Genomic DNA, 19802 nt, shown 5'->3' on the forward strand with positions numbered 1-19802 from the left:
GTGCCAGCTGTGGGCTGTGCATTTAGCAATGCAACGTGAACATCAGGGATAACTCCAGGGCAGCAGGTACTTGTCCTTCAGTCTACAGAAAACCAGTAGCGTCAACACTTACTGTGCAAGAGATGCTGTGCACTTCATCTGCCCCCAACTCAACTTCTAAATCACTCACATTAGTCTTATGCACATATTTATGATAGCATAAACACTGAGGAAAAAAATAGCAAAAATAGCAACAATCATGTCTAATAGAGTCCTGGTCTGCAGCCAGAGTCCTATGGTGGTATCTCTTAGTCTGTTATCAGTAATGAAAACATTCGGGCTTCTCTTGCGGGAGAAGCAGAAAAGACAAATGCATAATGGACAAGCATAAGGTATATATAGTTTCTATAAAAGAAAATATAGAAGAAGTTACAAAAAAAAAAGAGAGAACAGAAATCACTTAATGGGAAGATTCCACAGTTTCTGGCATGCAAACTCTGTTTCAATATTGTACACCAGTTACAACTGATGACCAGAGCTGAGAAATGCAGATGAGGTAGAAGCCTGTGTAACAGACAGCCACTTGACCCTTTTCCCTACTAGAGTAGTTTTAATGACAAAACTATAACTAGTAGGAATGTCCTTCCTGGCTTCTGGATATCTGCTTTTCTACTGCTGCAAGTTTCAGCCCAAATCTATCAATCATTCAGAAAAAAAAGTACTACCAGCTATATTTAATCTAACTTTTCCTAAGGTTTGAATGCTTGACTTTCTGTCTTTAGTGCTCCTCTTTATGCAGATTTTTATTCTATGCCATTACATATTGTCATAGTGCTAAATTTTGACTGACAGGAGTTATTGGCTAGGTGCCAATGTCAATGTACAGGGGAACTCTTAAAAAGTAACCCTAAAAACTTAGAAAGGCCGTCTGGATTTGTAAGAGTACAAGAAAAACCATCAGAGGAAGTAATGCAAGATGTCAGCTAAGCTCCTCTGCCTTTGTCCACAAAACTAGTTTATTCCTTAAGCATAACTAAAAAATAAGTGTTGATATTTCAGCTTTTATATGGTGAACGAATGTAATTACTGCACACAGTTACAACATAAACCACAATCACTAATTACTGTCATTTCAAAGGTGGCTTTTAAGCTCTGCAAAAATGTTGAATTATAGTTCTCAAAGTGATGTGGCCTAATTCTAGAAAAATTACTCAATTTCTAGGAGTTTCTAGGAAATTGAGGCTCATCGTCTTTATCAGACACCAGGCAAAACAGCAGAACATCACAAACCTTACTAGACAATTTTATCTTCTTTTTTTTGTTTTGTTTTCTGGTTTCATGTAACACAAACCAGTACATTTTCTTGTTAAATACAGGCCTCTGTATTTTAGCAAAAATGTCTGTTTTGCCAGGTACTGCTTAAGCATATGGCTACATTATGTGAATACTTATTTCTGTAGGTGGTCAATCTGTCTGGTTAAACTGGAAATTTTTCATATCTATATATTGGATGTTTAGGAACATGCATATTCCTCACTGCAACTACTGTAGTCCTTCAGGTTCTTTTAGCTATATTCATATTTGGTCCCTTTTACTTCTTTAAGATTTCTCTACATAATGTTACGAATGGATGCAAATTTAATCAAAACATAACCAATTAGAGCCAATGCTAAGTTCTCAGTTCAGTGGTGTTTTTTTGTTTGTTTGGTTGGTTGGTTTTTTTTTGTTGCTAGCAGTCTCTAATGAAGGATAGGAGCAGCCAGTGTCACATAACGAGCCAGTTCTCTGCATCAGCGAGCACACAATGTTAAAGGACAGATGGATTTTCAAAAGTGCCTAAGGGAGTCAGGAACCGAAATAGCAACGATTTCAGTAGGAATTAGTACGTACTATAGTTAAGCCTTGGTGCCTGCCAGTAGCTTCAGGAGCCTTAAATATCCTGTTAAATCTGGCTACAAATGACCTACCTGCCATTGCTGCAGCCATGTGCTGGCATTTCAACGTACATCCCTATTCCTGTTACTCCAACAACTCAAGTCAATCTGAGCCCTGTTTAAGAGTATTTTCCTGTGACCTAAAACTTTCTCCTGAACTGCCATTGTAGGAGAAATCTTGTGAAGGGAAAGGGTGACGTATTCTACGGAGCGTTCTGGCTAACACCTCACAAAAATAAAATAATTTTGTAGGCTCTGAAGAAAGAAACTTTGATTTCCAAACTGTGAGAGAGGATAAACAAGAAAATGAGGCTCCCTCCTTCTATTTTCATTGCTCAGTTCCTCCATTTGTCCAAACCCCTGTTATGTTCAAATTCTCCTTAATCCATTTTGATCATTTTTAGGGCCACTAAATAGTTCTTGAAAGATCAGGAGTCACATCAATAGTCAGCGGTGAAGTCTGTGCCCTTCTTTGTAACCTGAAGTGCATCCTCATCAGGAAGTGCTAAAAGAAAAAGCTTCTTATGTCACCTTTTCCCAGTAATCCATGCATAGTATCGTATCATCTCTTCTCATATACTAGAGAAGCAAGCAGTCTGTGGTTCCAATATGAGTGTTTAACTGACTTTAGAGTCAAAGAAAAGTAGAAATCAAAATCTGTTTGTAGATTTTTACATTTGATACTTAATCGGTACAGTTTGTCTATCTCTAAAATGCCAGCTATTTTTTAAGGAACTGTGTACGTGGTACTACTAATAATACTGGTTTTATTAAAATAAAATACTGATCTTTATTAAAAAACCCTTATACTTTCCCCTAAAATTATTAATTTGAAGAAGATTTTGTTTAACAGTGATCTAGAGAATATCTTGCTACTAATAACTGCAGCATCAGTGGAGTTTATTTGCCCAAGCTTGAGGCAATCTTTGAATGCAGATCACACACTCTTTAATAAACGATCATTGTTAGCAAGCAAAATTAACCTTTTTTTTTTAAATAATTGAATTCATTTACCTCTCTATTTATTTCATTCTGGACACAAATCTTGGACGAAGGTCCACTTTGGATTTCTCTGGTAGGATTGCTCTGGGTGAAGCTCTTCCCACCACGTGTCGGGTTTTTTGTGTGTTTTGTTTTGTTTTATATCTGTCCATAAATCTTTATCAAGACAAAATTAATTGCTTAATATTTACACTGCAGCAACAATGTGTGCTTTTCTCAAGAATCAGGTTCTATTTTAGATGAAGTGAGCAAATATTCGTATCTCATATTCCCTGCCAGTATCTATCAGTTGGCCTATTTACCATCCAGGGTTGATAATCAATGAATTAAGTGTGCACACAAACAGCTATAAAACTTACAGAATGCTCTTTCCTATTTTATTCAGAGGGATGGGGTATAAAGGCGCTTAGCAAACTTTTACAAAGCATTAATACAAAAACCATCCAGATTTAAGTTATATGAAAAGTCTATGGTGTAAGCTAGTCCCTGAAAAAGATTACATGATAATGGAATCCATAATTAACAAAGCTAGTTCTGTACTTATAAAAAATTACTCATATGTCTGGTAAAAAAATATCAACACAATCACAAAATTTATTTAAAACAAATATCTGAGGTTGCTTAAAGACATTTAATTTATCCTCTGTACCATGACACAGTCTTTGATTGGTCACTATTATTTTTTCCAGAGGGTTCTAGTACAGGAGGCAGACAATACTCATTTAACAAAACACTGCTCACTATCCTAATTTACTCTCATGCTTTAATACGTGGCACCCATTTTATATTTCATGTGTATTTCAACTCTTTCTGTAAAGACTGCATTTCCTCATTGGATTTTCTTCAGTGCTCATTACGACAGCATATTATTGCTTCATAAATCTACCTATCTTTGCAATACCTCTGTGAGGTGAGCAGCTGGCATCATCCTCCTTCCACAGATTGGACGTTAAGGCTGAAAGACGTAAGGTTAAAAGCACATTTTTATATTTTTAGTGTTCAATCTGAGATGCCTACAGGCACATATTTTTTGTTTTAGAGGACAGCATTAGACACATTCAGAGAGAGTGATCACTTATTCCAGTTGCAGCTGTGAATGTTTACTATTTCCACAAACTGGACCTCTGGGTTCCCAGTTTGGTACTCAGAAAATTAGGATCAAACAATTAATGACTGCTCTGTGAAGAAATGGCTTATGAAACTTGGCCAGCATCCTGCAGGAATGTGGTTCCATAGGCAGAGTTATAATCCAGTTCTCAAGGGGAGCACTCTGCTGCCTTCACTACAAGATGGTTCACCAAACTGCAATTTCCTTCTTAATTTCTAACACAATTTCTAACTTATACAATAAAAAATTGAGACAATATTCTATTTACACTACATCATTTTGATTCAGTCTGAGCCATTTCTCAGTGGCTCCCCAATCTCCTTTAATGACAGTGCCCTGCACTTCAAAATCTGAATCTTCTCGCTGAACTTCCCTCTTCTTCTTCACCTTACATTCTCACAATGTCCACTAAGCAGACTTATTTTCCCATTTTACTTCACCTTCCCTAAAACAGTTTTTGCTCTAGATACTGCCTTCTTCCCCCAACCCCACCCCAATAATCACATATAATAGTTTCCTCATTGTCTGGGCAGGAGCAGAAAATCTTTGTGGGCATACCACAACCAAATGCAGTGCTCCCAGCATGTGAATCCTTGCATCCTGCTCCCCTCTGCACCAAAGTAATGCTCCCAATATTCCTAAGCTAACGCTTTTTTTACCTCTAAGGATAAGAAGATACACTATAGTTTATGCAATACTTGGAATATGTAAAGTTGTATAGGTAAAAGCAAGGTTTGAATGGATGTGATGGATACATGCTTTCACAGCGACTAGATTCCTCTTTGAGCCTCTCAATGGGCCCTGCCCTTTCCAGGCTCCCATTGCTGCCACTGGCTATATCCACCCACTAATGGCAATTCTACACAAGAGCTGTGGCAGAGACTATGGTTCAAACCAGGAGCTGTTTTGCTGTCACCAGACTTGAGTGTGGATGTGCTGTAGGCCCTGGTTAACATTCTGCCCCTGAGACATGTAGTCAGTGAGATCTCGTCTCCCCTGGAGCTCACTTGCTTTTCAGATATCAATCAACCTGTCTAGAGAAATCTCCTAAATAGGACTCCTCAAAATAATTCCAAAACCCAAAAGGTATGGCTTTGGAAAGGGCTAGATTGTGCCAAAATTAAACTGCAAAAACAAATCTTGCAAAAAAAGTCTTTAAAACCTATAAAGAGGCTTTTCACTTCTTCTGGCAGTTTACATATACCACATATTAAAACATAATATCCAGTTGTATAACTATTTTTCATAAATTGTTCTATAATATACAATAGTCTTCCTAGAAACCCCCAATACATATTCAGAGAAATATAGTATAAATGTCTTCTTGTTTGAAGTTCTAACGAAATAGTTGTATATCTAGTCCAGTAGTATTCCTATTTTAGATTTTTAAAAGTCTAATAATTACATTAATCTATATATTAGTAGATTTCATATATCTCAGTGTATATAGGTGTGATGGACATGGTATGCACCTTGTTATGCCTTAAACAGCTGGTTTTGCAACCTCTGTGAGGGAGAAAGTGCTGTGGAGGCAGGATGTATCTCTTCCTTGAGGCCTACCTATTATTGGAAAAATGAAGGCATCAGTCTTTGAGACAAAGGCATTAATGGCGTCTCTGCCTTGAGGCCTACCTGTTCTTTGCAGAACCAAGGCCTTATTTAGGATATCTCTTCTTTGAGTCCTCATTAATTGGGCTGGAACAAAAGCAGGGCCATTCAGCAATCAGTGACCAGCTAGGGGAAATAAAGAATCACCAGCTAACCCTAGAAGACCAACCAGCTCACTTCTGGGCACTTCTGGACCACTGACTCATTTCTCACTCGGGACACTACTACGACATTTCATCACACCCATCATATTGAGAACTACAGAAATCATTGTGCTCACCACTCGGAGAATTACAGACATTGTTGCTGGATCGACTGAACTTTGGAGTGGTGAAATGTTACCTCTTAATCAATCTCTCTTTTCTCTCTTTTTCTCTCTAACTTTATTCTTGGAAGGTAAGGGTAATATCATTATCAATTTTGTCGTTGAAGTCTTGATAAATTTTGTTATATAGTTACAAACTTTTGCCAAGCCACTACTCACTGTAATTCCACTGAGTTTTTAGTAAATAAATGATTTAATTTAACCTCTTGAGTAATTGTCGTTACTCGCGGTTACCTCACAGAGTACTCAAAAGTTAACTCTGCCTTCACCCCACTGAGTGAAACAGGACCATAGGGGGCATAGAGGTTAGAGAAAAAGATTATTGAGTCAATGCTGCTCATTAAATTATCATCTGTGACTCTTAGAGAAGCTACAAGAAGAGATCAAAAGTCAATGTTATTTCCCCCATGCACTTCCCTTGGTGTAGAAGAAAACAGTCATCGCATGGTACAGAAACTATTATTCATGGATGCGCATCCAGTGCCTCAAGCAATGAAAACCGTAAGTGCTCCTAATTCTGCCATTATCCTAATTATTATCACAATATCTTCCTTTATTGTTACCATTTTGTCACAGAACCAAACCTACCTCCCTCCTGCCACACTGCTCTAGTGCCTATGTTTGAGTCAGAGTCCTCCAACATACATTCTTCACTCTCTATATAATTCCAGCTCTGGAGTTTGGCACCATGTCTGACTCCTCTGTTGCTAATATTGACTTCTCTGTCTCTGTGGGGTTCTAGAGTTCTCCCCATATCATAGCTGACAGTATACTATCCTAAGCATGTCAAAGCTTAGGGTTGCAATGTCTGATTTCCCACATCCCAATCTATCGTTTTTGCAGGGTCTGGAAAGATTTATTAATCTAATTTTGTATTTTTCACATTTCATTCTTGCGGATTACATGAAACCAGGAGGAGTGGTTGATATGACAGAGGGTCGTGCTGCCATCCAGCAGGATTGACAGACTAGAGAAATGGGCTCATAGCAACATCATGAAGTTCAACAAGGAAAAGTGTAAAGTCTTGCACCTGGGGAAAAACAACATCATTCACCAGTACATGCTGGGGACCACGCAGCTGGGAAGCAACTTGGCAGAAAAGGCCCTGGGAGTCCTAGTGGATGCTAAGTTGAACATGAACCACTGATGTGCCCTTGTGGCCAAGACAGCTACTGGTATTATGGGCTGTATTAAGCAAAGTATTGCCAGTAGGTCAAGAGAGGTGATCCTTCTCTTCTACTCAGCATTAGTGAGGCCACACCTGGATTACTGTGTCCAGTTCTGTGCTCCTGTGACAACCTTGAAGCACTCCCTACATCCCAATTAAAACAAAGAATGATGCTATGGTTTAAACATCTAGTTTTTGATACTCTGGGTGGAAAAGGTAGATGACTGTGGAGGCAGACACCTTGTCTTTTCTTTCCCAAGGTTTTGTGAAATGAAACATATATTTTTAAGACAGAGGCAATTAACAGTGTTGCTGTGAAGACCTCATGGCCTAATTGGGATGATAGAGATGGATCTGTCGGACAACCAATTCCCAGAAGAAACCACCAACAAACAGCTACCCCTGATGGACAAAACAACTCACTTCTGGTCAGTACTGTGAACTTCCCCCTAGTTTGAAGACCCCAGACCCATTTCCAGAACAGTCTTCCTAATTACCATGAAGAGTGAACAGAGGGAGGAGGTGAACTGCCTTCTCCTATCTCACATGTAAATGACCTGGGTTATAAAACGACCTCACGCGTGACATGAGGTAGTGGTGCGTGTACTGAAATCTTTAACATGTCCACTCCCCTTCTGAGGACATTGAGGGACCGATCAACCTGTGGAGTGGTGATATCTTACACACGTTCTCTCTCTCTCTCACTCTTTCTCTGATATCTTAGTTTTCCTTCTCTCTCTCTCTCTCTTTTTCTTCTTCTTGAACATATAAAGGTAACATCATTTTAAGTTCTGATGCTAAAGCCTTGTTAAGTTTTGTAATATAATAACATACTTTTGCCAAGTCACTAATTGTTGTAATTTGCGTTCCACCAAGTGCTTTCAGTAAATCCATAACTGAATTGGACCTCTGGAATGATTCTGTCATATACTTTGTACTACTGCGCAGAAATACCCAGAGTTAACTCACACCTGATCTCACCTGGTGAGACAGGGCGCACGTCGCGTTCAGAGTTAACTCATCCCTCATCCCACCTGGTGGGATGGGACAGGTCCCCAGTACAAGAGTGATAGGGACATAATGGAGAGAGTATAGCAAAGAGCCACTAAGATGATTAAGAGACTGGAGAATCTCTCCTGTGAAGAGAAGGTGAGAGAGCTGGGACTGTTCAGCCTTGGAGAGAGAATGGTCAGGAAAATTTCATCAATTTGTATAAACCCCTGAAGGGAGGGTGCAAAGAGGACAGAGCTTGGCTCTCTTCCATGGTGCCTAGTGCCAGGACAACAGTCAGTGCACACAAACTGAAACACAGGAGGTTCCCTCTGAACATCAGGAAACACTTTTTGCTATGAGGGTGACTGAGGACTGGCACAGGTTGCCCATGGAAGATGCAGAGACTTCCTTCTTGGAGATATTCAAAAGCTGTTTGTTCCTGGGCCACCAGCTCTAGGTGGTCCTGCTTGGGCAGGTGGTTTGGACTAGATGACCTCTGAGGTTCCTTCCAACCTCAAGTATTTTGTGATCCCGTGATTCTGTGCTTTTCCCTACTTTATTTTTTCTTCTTCCTTCCAAATCCCTGACATACCATTAAAGTTCTGTAGCTATGTATTTGTTAATAGTTGTATGCATTTCTCAATTAAAAGAAAATGGTTTGTGAGCCAGTACTGATTCAATTACCAACATGTGGCTATTAATAGGAAAAGTGTTCATAAAAGTATGGTTCCAACTGGTCACAGAATGTTGCATAATGTAATATATGATGCTGCCTGCCATGACAAGAGAGAGACAAATGGTTAAAGCTTACAAACAGAATGTTCTAAGACCACAGAGAGGGTATCATAAAATATGATGATGAGCTTTATGCAGTAGGTTCATTGTTAGAGTGTTTATGGGGAATAACAGAGATGCAGGTTTAATTCTCTTTTGTGCCTGAAGGGGCTTAAACCCACATCAATTACCTCACAGTAAACTGCCCCTATTACCAGGCTGTAAAATACTCTGGGGTAGATTTCCTCAGTCCCTCTGTTAAAATTGTTCAACCTGGGATGAATCAATAACTATTTATTAGAGAAGAAACTAGAACCAATTCTCACTGTCTCATCCCAAATGAGTTGTAGGCTTGTATTCTCAACCAACAGGCCAATGAATATTTGATTCTCCCATGAAAAGTGCAATAGCTTCCTCTGAAATTCAGAGCCTAATTCCATAACACTCTTTAAGTCAAGTTCTTAACACATTTTTCTCATGAAAGACGGATAATGAGGGTTGGAATCACTATTATAGATGAGTGATTTGAATTAATATCTCTCACATTCTACAAGCAAATGCAGCAATAGTACTCCAAAAAGGAGAAACTCTGGGAAAAAAAAATGAAGTTGTAGAGATAAAATTAAATACTGTTTTGCAATATAACTAAATGGAGACAAAGTTGCATGGGCAGCCAGAATGCTGGCCTCTCTTATTAGAATTTGATTTTGCAACTTCAACATTCTTTTCTACAGCTCAGTTGACTTGGAAATGTAAATACACTCCTTACATTTGACAGTCACAGATACAGTGAATAAAACAGAAATTAAGAGATGAGTAGATACTTTGCAGTAGGATGGATCACAAATATATGTTTTGCCTTCATTCTTTGGTAAGAAAGGAAATATGTAAATAAAAAACATTAAGCATAATGGCAGAAGTTGTAAACGCTATGAGATTCTGGTCATTCTCACCCTGCCTTCTTGTAAACCACTCACCATTGCTTATAATCAGCATCACAGTTGCAGTAGTACTTGGGATCAGTACAGTTGCGTTCGATGCCGCAGGCACATTTTTGAATGCCAGGTCCCGATCCGCCCCAATAGTAGTGCTTCTCATTGGCTTTTCCAACCCACCAGGTATATGGATTCCCTTCTGCAAGGAATGAAAATGCAAGGTTATGATGCATCAAAGAGGTAGAGCTCCATAATGCATCAACTGGGCTCAGATGTTTAATATGCAGACATTAAGAAGACATGACTAGAAAGCCATTCTGCATTTCTGGCAAACAAATTCACTCATTATTATTGAGCAATTCAAAGGACCTTGCCAGGTAAACAAAACACATTTTCATTTCTATGTTCATGCAATTTATAATGATTGAAATTAATTATTTTTTATCTTCTATGCTCTTTGTTGAGCTTTTTAATTTTTCTCAGTTTATAGAATGAAAATACGTGGGCAGCTTCCATAATTATTTTCAATTAATTCTGAATTCATATAGTTACCTATCAGATGGATTATTCAATATTTGACCACAAATGCTGCACAGAAAGATGCATTCATTTTCTCCCCTTTATTTATTTATTTATTTTTAAAGTAACGGCTTTTGATTGATGATTAATCTGTCTTCACTGGAACACAAACATGTTCATCATGCTCTCTCCAGCTGGTCCAAAACAAAGCAAAAAGAGATATTATCAAAGTCCAAAAGCATTTTAACTATTTTTTAAAAATGTATTGTTTTTATTTAATACTTGAGAAAAGGTGATCTGAACTTCGATATAATCATATTCCTTGGCATTGGGTCTGTACCTTGATATTTTCATACACTTGCCTAAGTTTATTTCTAATGTTTTGGACTAACTAGGCCACTTCTGTGCAAAAAAAGCCCAAACCAAACTGACCTTGTTTAATTTCCAATTTAAAAAAAAATGTCCTTACTGAAAAGTTTCTTTTTATTTCCCCAGTTCAGCAAGACACTTAAATATGGGCTTAACTTCATACCCATGTGAATAACTCAATCAATTTCAATGTACTTATCTTAGTGATTTTTCACATTTAGAAAACATGATTGACATTTTTCACATTTAGAAAACATGATAAACATGTTTTTCTACAACGCTTTTTTTCCCTCATCTATACTCCTGCTGGTATTTTCTCATTAAATCAAACAAGGATACTTGCATGAAATTCACTTACTAATAAATTTCACAAGCAAAATCCTACATAACAGATATCCTAATTTTCATAATTTTCTGTTTGTGCATCTCACTCATACAGCTACAAAAATCTACATCCATAATCCTAAAAATAGCCATTTCACAATTAGATTTTATCATCTAGACTATAAATCTACTTATCTCAGACATATGTTGAAAGTAATGCACACAGAACTCTAAAGAAAATTAAATTCCAGAGATGGAAAGAGCAACCAATTATCTGCTGGCATGTTGAAAAAAACACCAAAAATCAAAAAGACACAGCTCTCTGAAAACACTTGCTCTGTTCAGTGCTTTAGAATTGTTAAACATAATATAAAACTATTGAAAATACAGTAATGTGAAAAATTTGTGGTGGCTGAAGGTTTTTTTAGATGTTACTATGCTCCACAGAACGACCATTCAACTCTGGTGCTAATGCAATGGGTATGACAATAGTGTGATTTAATTCTAGACAGTAAATTGGTCATTTTAGCTTCTCTGACTTGCTTATCATTAAATTAAGTGCTGTGAGTTAGAAGAGCATGCCATGTGAATGCTGCAGCAGCATTTGCAATCCACAATACGATCTATCACATATAAGAATACATAGCCCTGGCTTCCAAAAGATTATTTTTTAAGCATGTAAGGGTAAATATTATCTTTCCACAGTGAATGAGAGAATTAATGGTATTTGAAGCTCCTACTGCATTTTTTCCGTCTCATATTTGAAGTTAGTTTTTATGCCATAGTGGAAATGCAGTAGTTTTGACTTAGTCAAAATTATCTTCATTTACATCCTTCCTGTCAAGAGAAGGATTGCATGATTCAGTCAGCAAGCACTTCACCAGGAAGCAAAACTGCTAATTAGAAAACTAGAAGAACAGAAATTACTTAAAATTGTCAAAGAGTGGATTAAAAATTCAGAAATGGGTAGAAATTATTAAAGCAGACGAAAGCGACAGCAGAGTTACAGACTACAGCAATGGATGTCACAGACCACAATGACAGACACAAATAGGGCATGTTTTAACTAATTTAAATGACAAATGACATACAGTTTTAAACCCAGAATGTATTCTATTATAGTGCAGACAGAGCCATTTTTCACATCTATTGTTTTCAGTCTGTGCATACAAAACCCTGTTTGGATGTGTGCTTCTTCATTCTGAAGACCTATCTGCAGGCTTGGGAACACAAATGGATTCAGGAAGACACTAACATTCATGATTAAATTTCCAGAAAGGTCAAGGATGGAAGGCCTGATTTTAGAGGGTTTGCATTCAGCACATATTCAGCTAGTCATCCTCACAACCAGTAATTCCAGCACTGCCCTTGTGGATACCACCAATGCTCTGTAATCGCCCAGCATGTTGTGCTAGGGCTTGCAGCAGACGGGCACTCAGGCAGCTCTCATTAGCTGGTTACCATGCAGTGGGGCAGATTTTCCATTAGGACATAAACCCATGTACTGGAACAGGATAAGCTTCAGACCAGACTATCCTGCACCACAGTGATCCACACAAGAGGCTCCTTAATAAAAGAGAAAGTTGGAAAGACACTGGTCTCATATGCTCTGTGCCAGCCAAGTGAGAACAGCCCTTTGTGGCCATTCTGCTTCATGTCAGCCAAGAAAAAGAAGAGCAGAATTTTGTCTAGAGTTCATAAACTCCGAATCAGGAATGCTACGCAGATATATTGCAGACACTGCTATGACTGGGCATAACAAACTGTAAAACCTTGCACTGGAAAGACTAAAAGAACAATAGAAAAGGAAGGTTAGAGGGGAGAAGGATGTATCATGCAGGTAAAAAAATATTTGGAAATAAGATCACTCTTTTCCTCTAACATATCACCCTGTTTTATAACTCTATAGTCTCCTTTAGAGGATGTGAATCTTTCAGCTTCAGAGGCCCTTGCTTATTTTTTCTGCTTTGGAAGCTGTTGGAAAGGGCAAATCCAAGTAGAAGTAATAGTGCACTCCAACATGAAGACTGATCATTAACAGATATAATTGTAAACATAAAACTATTTTATCATGCATTATTATTCTGCTAAAATATGAGTACTATTGGTCTTATGGCATTAAAAGTATATAAATTATGTTTAAGGAGAAAAAACAGTGGAGGGAAAGAGTATATGGAAAAGTTGTCAAGTATATTGTGATGACAACACCAGAAGATATTTCTTCTGTTTTTGAAGTTATCTTTCCTTACTATAGGAACAAATTTTGAGTCATGGGATAGCTTTGTTGTTATTGTCATTAACTGACTATTTTTTTCTCCCCAGCTTTTGTTGGCAACTAGCACCATGAGAAGAAGGAGCAGGAGAGATAGCCTCTGCCTGCTTTGGGATTTCATTTAGAATAAAGTCTTGATGCAGAACTGCTCTTTGGGCACAAAGAAGGTCTCCTTCGAGCGCTTCTGTAGGAAGTGTTTACGTGTACTAGGTTATGACCAGGATGCCTTTTCACTTCCCTTCTTGAAAAGAAGCCACTTCCAAGGTGTTGTGTGCTTATTACTCAGTTACTTGGCAGAAAAGTAATGATGGTATCAGGGTAAGATGTGGATACCAAGAAAACAAACAAAGATATCCAGCTTTTAGGAGGTTCATTAAACTTACAGACAAATTAACAGAACAGTCTTCTATGGGCAAAATGGCTGATCTTATTTTAAGGGGGCATGTGGATACAGGAGTATGGACAGAACATCAGACTCAAACCATATTTTTAATGATTCAGATCAATCTCTCATACACAAAGAAGTCTATAACATTTACATGCAATACAGTTGTTGCGACGGCTTTGCACTGTTGGACTTTAATTAAAATTAATGCAAAATATGAGTTCTCATTTAAATTCACGTACAATGTTAGTCTGGATCTGCGGTTATTAAATCAAAGGATGTAAACAATCTGGTCATCAGTGCTTTCTATCAAGAAGTGCTCCCCTTCTACAGAATATTCAGAAAAATGTAAAGGAGTAAGGAACTTCTTTGTATTCTCACAGATCTTTGAGTGTCATAAAAAAGCAATTACTTTTTCATCTCATAAATGTATCATTGTGTGAACCATTTCATTCAATAAAAAACATACCAAACCAAAGTTAATGTAGTATGAATAGAACTCTTAGCAGTCAATAGTATATTTATTTCTAACATAGCCGAACAGTCTCAAACTGTATAACTTTTGAAAGCACACTTTATATTCTACCAAGTGTTTAATAAAACCAATTGGTTTTATTATTTTTAAATGAAACTGATTAACAAAAATGGCATTACTTTCAACATTTTAGGGCTGTTGTTTTAAAGTTGGTCAGTACCGGCAATTGAAGCTGCAATACTGAGAGAACTCAGATCAGGGAACTCAATTAATTGGACAGATGCTCCATGGTGCTTTGTATTCAGTAGCCTCTATTCACACTATAGCCCTCAGAGGGCTGATGACTGTATTTATTACTTGTAAACTACCTGGAGAAGCTAAATGCTTCCCTTTCATTCATGATCTCTGTGTAGCAAATTTTCCTCCAGTATCTTCATCCTTCATTAAAAGGCAGCACATTTTGCAACAAGGATCTGCAAAGCCTGGCTGACTCCCATGGCTACTGAAGGAAGACCGGGAGTGTGTTGCTTCTGCTGAAAGGGAGGAGGCTGTTCTCCACTCCAGCGATTACTCTTATGCACCTTTTCCAGCTTCAGGAAACAAGGGAGAAACAGCGGTGACTATCTTAGGCTCTTCCTTTGACTCTCTGTCCCAGCTCTTTCCTAGCAGTTTATTTTAGGAAGAATAGAAACAGAATTTATTACTGGCAGCACTACTAAGAACACGGCCTGTCTAGCCCAGATTTCTGTGCCTGATAGAGCAATCAGAGGCCGTGTTTAGAGAAAAGTTCTGAGCTTGGCTGTTACTTGTGGTTGATTATCTTTGCACTCCTTCCACACCCATTCACTGCATTAAAGAGTGTATATTTCTGCCTATTCCTGCTGAGTGTCTGTTTATAGATCCACTACCCATGGATTTGCCTAATTCCTTTCTGAACCTACCGGAATAAAAAAAATCTGCATCTGCAGCCTCTTGCAGTGAATCAAAGCAAGCTACAACTTGCTCTGGATAAGGATTATCCTGCTTCTGCTTGCCAGGAAATTTTCCTGACCTCTATCTGGTTCTTATAATTTCAGTGTATGGTTTAAAAAGAAAGGCTAGGAACCCTTTCCAACTGAAGCCAATGGCTCAGAACCTCTGAAAAACAAGACCAGTGAAAACTACTCACTGAGGACCTGACTAACCTTAATGACTATACTCAATTAGGTGATAATTTACCCGACTGGATAGCTTTGCACTGAACTTTTTTGTTTTAATGGAAACATTTTAGTTATCCATTAATATTACTGATTCCTTAATAAATACTAGGGAATGTCAATGACAAGCACACTATGTGTATAATTATTATTTTCAGAAAATATTATTTTGTTCTCTACTTCAATTCCTTGTTAATTGAACAGATTAAAACAACACAGGTTGAATTAATTATCCAGTTCTTGTTATTGGCAGAATAGGCCCAAAGATATCTTTCAAAAATGTACTACAATTTTGGAAGCCTAAATTAATCACAGGCAGACATGAAGGCTATTTCCCAGGGATAATATATGATGATGAAATTAAAGACAGAACTTAAAAAAAAGTCAATCTGCATATGTAGAAAGGCAGGTATAATATTTCTGGGTTTTTGAATGAAATACATTTTTTTAAATGCATTTTGCATTAAGCTACTCTATAACATACAGTATCTTTAGCCTCCCACAAGGGTAACTTGATTTTAGGTTGTTGTTCATTACAGTCTGTGCACAAATTCTATCTGATATTGCATTGAAGAAGCACTGAAAGAATAATTTTGTCACCATTTGAAAAGTTCAGCATGCTAATATGGCTGTGCACTTCACAGCTTTCACCTTGTTTCTTATTGCCATCTTTTCTCCTTACGCCATCAGCAGTATCTGTTCCACTCAGGTCAAATCATTTTTATGAACATTGTGAGCCATTTACCTCAGCTTTTGAAAACTTAGTATTTGGAAAAAATAAGGAAATGCGGTTAGATGTCATTCATGCATTAAGTACATCCACATGTTCCAATTTAGGATTCTTGAAGTCAATGGTGTCAATGCTGGGTGGGCTTTGCTGACCTAGTTCATGTCGTACTGACTTTATTTTGCTCAAATTTATCATTATGTATATGCTTAGCACCTATGTGAAGCTGATTAGACACTCTGCAGGTTTGCTGCCCTGACTTGTGTCACAGAAGCACTCACCTAGATTGAACATGCAGCTGCTGCAGAGTTCCGTGGCAACCGCAGAAACTCCTACCTGAAGATGCTCAACTGCGGAGCAGATTCTGCTCCTGCTTGCACCCCAGGCGGATTGTGAGCAAGATTCGTTAGTTTAATTGATCACCTGGAAGGCTGAATTCTTTGAAAGTGAGAGAACAGAGCTGAGAGAATAATATTGCTGGCGGGTCACATTTCCAGATTTCAATGAAAATACATGTGCAGAAAGTGACTTCCTAGGTGAAGTTTCTAAAGGATAATTTATATACAATAGCTATACGTGATAGTATTGAGATTGTTTTTCTTGTAATTAATATTTTCTTGATTTTACATTTTTTCAGTAATACTTCTTGTTCTGTATCGTGTTGTGCAATATATACACATGAATGTAATGTGACATTTTTAAGTGAAGTAAATTCTTATGTTACTGCCGTTTTGTTAACTGATAAATCATTTTTCTTTGCAGGTGTGGTGGAATGCAACCCCCCTCTTTCCCCTTCCTCCCCTTCAGTTTGGAAGGAGTGGGCGCATTTCCCTCTTTCTCTGGTACTTGAGGCTAACAGCTTCTTTTGTTTGGCCCCAGAGCACCCTGGCCAGGGCCATTAGGAGAAGGGAGTGCCGAGGCGCCACTGAGCCGCTGGGTGCCTGCGGCCAGTGTGGGGGATATTTGGAGGCTTCAGGGGCACCCACTCCAGTGTGGGGGTGCAGAGAAGCTTCTAGAATGCCTACAAGTCAGATCTGATCAGCCAGTATAAAAACGGGACTCTCGTCGGTGACTCCGCCCATTGTGCGGGTCCCTCGGAGCACGAGCTTGGCCACTGCCGCCGGGAGCCACGGGCCCCCCCCAGCTCCCCGGGATGGAGACTCCACTTGCCCTGCCGCCACGTGTGTAAGTAAAACTTCTCGCAGGATTGCGAGCATATTTATACTTTCCGTGCACATTTGCACATGTATTTCCCATGCACATTTGCACGGGTACTTTAAATTAATCCTCGCACAGTCACGAGTGGCCGCTGAGAGCCCCTCGCACAACCGCGAGTGTATTTTCCTCCCGTGCTTCCACATAAGCACGTGTAGGATTCCGTGCACACTGGCACGTGTAAGTAAATTATTTCCTCGCACAATTGCGAGTGTATTATAAATTTACCCTCGCGGAATCGCGAGTGCCCACTTCCCGTACTCACTACGAGTACGTGCATCTCTTTTAAAAAATAATCCTGCACCGTGTTTGGCAAGTGCGTGCTTCTCCGGGACCCAGGGCCGGCTCCGGCATTGTTTTGGTGCAGCCACGTGCATGCACACTGTGGACCGCCTGTTGTATTAGTTGCTGCCCCTTCAAATTATTTCCTCAACTGATATCCGAACCTGTATTTAAGTCACTTGTGGAGTGCTAAAACCCTGTTTCTCACTGGTTTAATAAAAGTTGTTGTGGACTCTGTTGTCCCTTAAATTAACCTCGGGGTGCCTCCGTGTAATATTTCGTGACAGCAGGTATAAGAGTACTTAGTATTTATGAAAAGAGGTTGCATCAGTGGTCATCATTTTACTAATGACTAAGAGTTAGATTAGGTAAATGCTCACAACAACACAAATGGTGCATTTGAATACATGGCAAACCTGGGGTAGAAAACAGAGATTCAAAACCAAAACAACAACAGGAAAACAATGAAAAAGAACCCTTACCCACTTCAGGAAACTAGGACTACCTGATTTATAGCTGCTTGTGAGTTTAATGGAAATACGACCTGAAACTCTAGTTATTTTTTGATGATAACTTTAAATCTATATATACTTGTGTCTGTTTTAGCTGGTGCTAATATCCAATATTTGTTTTTTCTTTTACTGTTACTAGCCTGGAACATTCATTTTCTTTACAAGTTTACTGATGTGCTTGGTCTATTTGACAGTAATATTTATTTGCAAAAGTTGGGTGAACTGTGTGAAAATTTAAGATTTAAAGTCTGCTCAAAAACAGAACCCTTAAATATGTAAGTGCTCAGTCTGCTTGTTAATAAAAGAATTTATACTATATGATGTCTCAATTAATGGCCAAGGCATTTTAATGCAACAATACTTAGAAAGTGGCATTTATTTTTCCCTTTTAAGATATTCAGAATTATGTCATACTTGTAACATATGAAGTTGGTGAAGGGTTTGGAGGGGAAGCCATATGAGGAGCGACTACAATCACTTGGTTTGTTCAGCCTGGAGGAGACTGACACCTCATGGTGGCTACAGATTCCTCACAAGGGGAGGAGGAGGGGCAGGTGCTGAACTCTTCTCTTTGGTGACCAATGACAGAACCTGAGGGAATGTCAGGAAGATGCGCCAGGCGAGGTTTAGGTTGGACATCAGAAAAAGGTTCTTCCCCCAGAGGGTGGTGGAGCACTGGAACAGGTTCACTAGGGAGGAAGTCATGCCCTCAAGCTTGGCAGTATTCAAGAAGCAATTGGACAATGCCCTCAGACACATGGTGTGAATTTTAGGCTTGTCCTATGCAGGCACAGGAGTTGGACTCGATGATCCTTGTGGGTCCCTTCCAACTCAGGACATTCTATGATTCAAACCCACCTGCTAAAGCAGGTAGGCTCACAGCAGGTTACACAAGAATTAGTCCAGGCAGTTTTTTAATCTCTCCAGAGAAGGAGACTCTACAATCTCTATGGGCAGCCTGTTCCAGTGCTCTGGCACTCTCAAAGTAAAGAAGTTTCTCCTCAAATTCAGATGGAACCTCCTGTGCCTCAGTCTGTGCCTGCTGCCCTTCATCCTATCATTGGGCACCACTGACAGTAGTCTGGCCCCATCCTCTTGACATCCACTCTTGAGATATTTATAAATATTGATAAGATCCCCTCTGAGCTTTCTCTTTTCCAGGCTGAACAGACTCAGTCTTTCCTCACAGGAAGGAGAAATGGAAAATGTATTGTTACATGCCCATATATTTGCCTGCTAATTTTTCAGAGAACATGTTTTACATATGTATATACCAATTTCAAAACGTAAAGCAAGAAATATAGAACCTTATCCTAGATAGGTTAAAGGGTATACTTAGTAAGCACAGATTTTAGTTGTTTGAGACATCAATAATGATGACATTGCTACAGAGAAGTCTAAACAAACACAAATTTCAGTGTGAAAGGGGACAAGCAGGAAAGTGGGTAATTGACTTCAGATGCATGATAGGTTATCTTCAGCATAATCCAGACAATTGGTTAAAGTATCTTTTCAGTAGGGTAACAGGTTACTCCCTGTTACTGAGTAGCAGTCTGTATTTTTGTTCTAGTATCACAACTCCTTAAAATTTCATTGCCTGGATCCACAAAAATGTAGGTAAAGACGACTTTTCTTTCAGAATTAGCAACCTATAAAAAAAGATCAGGAGGGAAAACTGTCATATTGGTGTACAATAACAT

The 19802-nt window shown here is 38.7% G+C and overlaps 1 protein-coding gene across 1 annotated transcript in view; it reads right to left on the reverse strand.

Annotated features, from left to right (window-relative positions):
• Window positions 1–19802, reverse strand: part of CNTNAP2 (contactin associated protein 2) — a gene marked incomplete at its 5' end in the record, with an annotated part of 1159740 nt that overhangs the window by 204985 nt on the left and 934953 nt on the right. The window contains one exon of the mRNA XM_082045698.1: window positions 9869–10025. Within this exon, the coding sequence (XP_081901824.1) occupies window positions 9869–10025 (157 nt within the window). The remainder of the gene's footprint in view (window positions 1–9868; window positions 10026–19802) is intronic.

Source organism: Streptopelia decaocto (assembly GCF_964273445.1).
Source record: "Streptopelia decaocto genome assembly, chromosome: 2".
NCBI classification, from domain to species: domain Eukaryota; kingdom Metazoa; phylum Chordata; class Aves; order Columbiformes; family Columbidae; genus Streptopelia; species Streptopelia decaocto.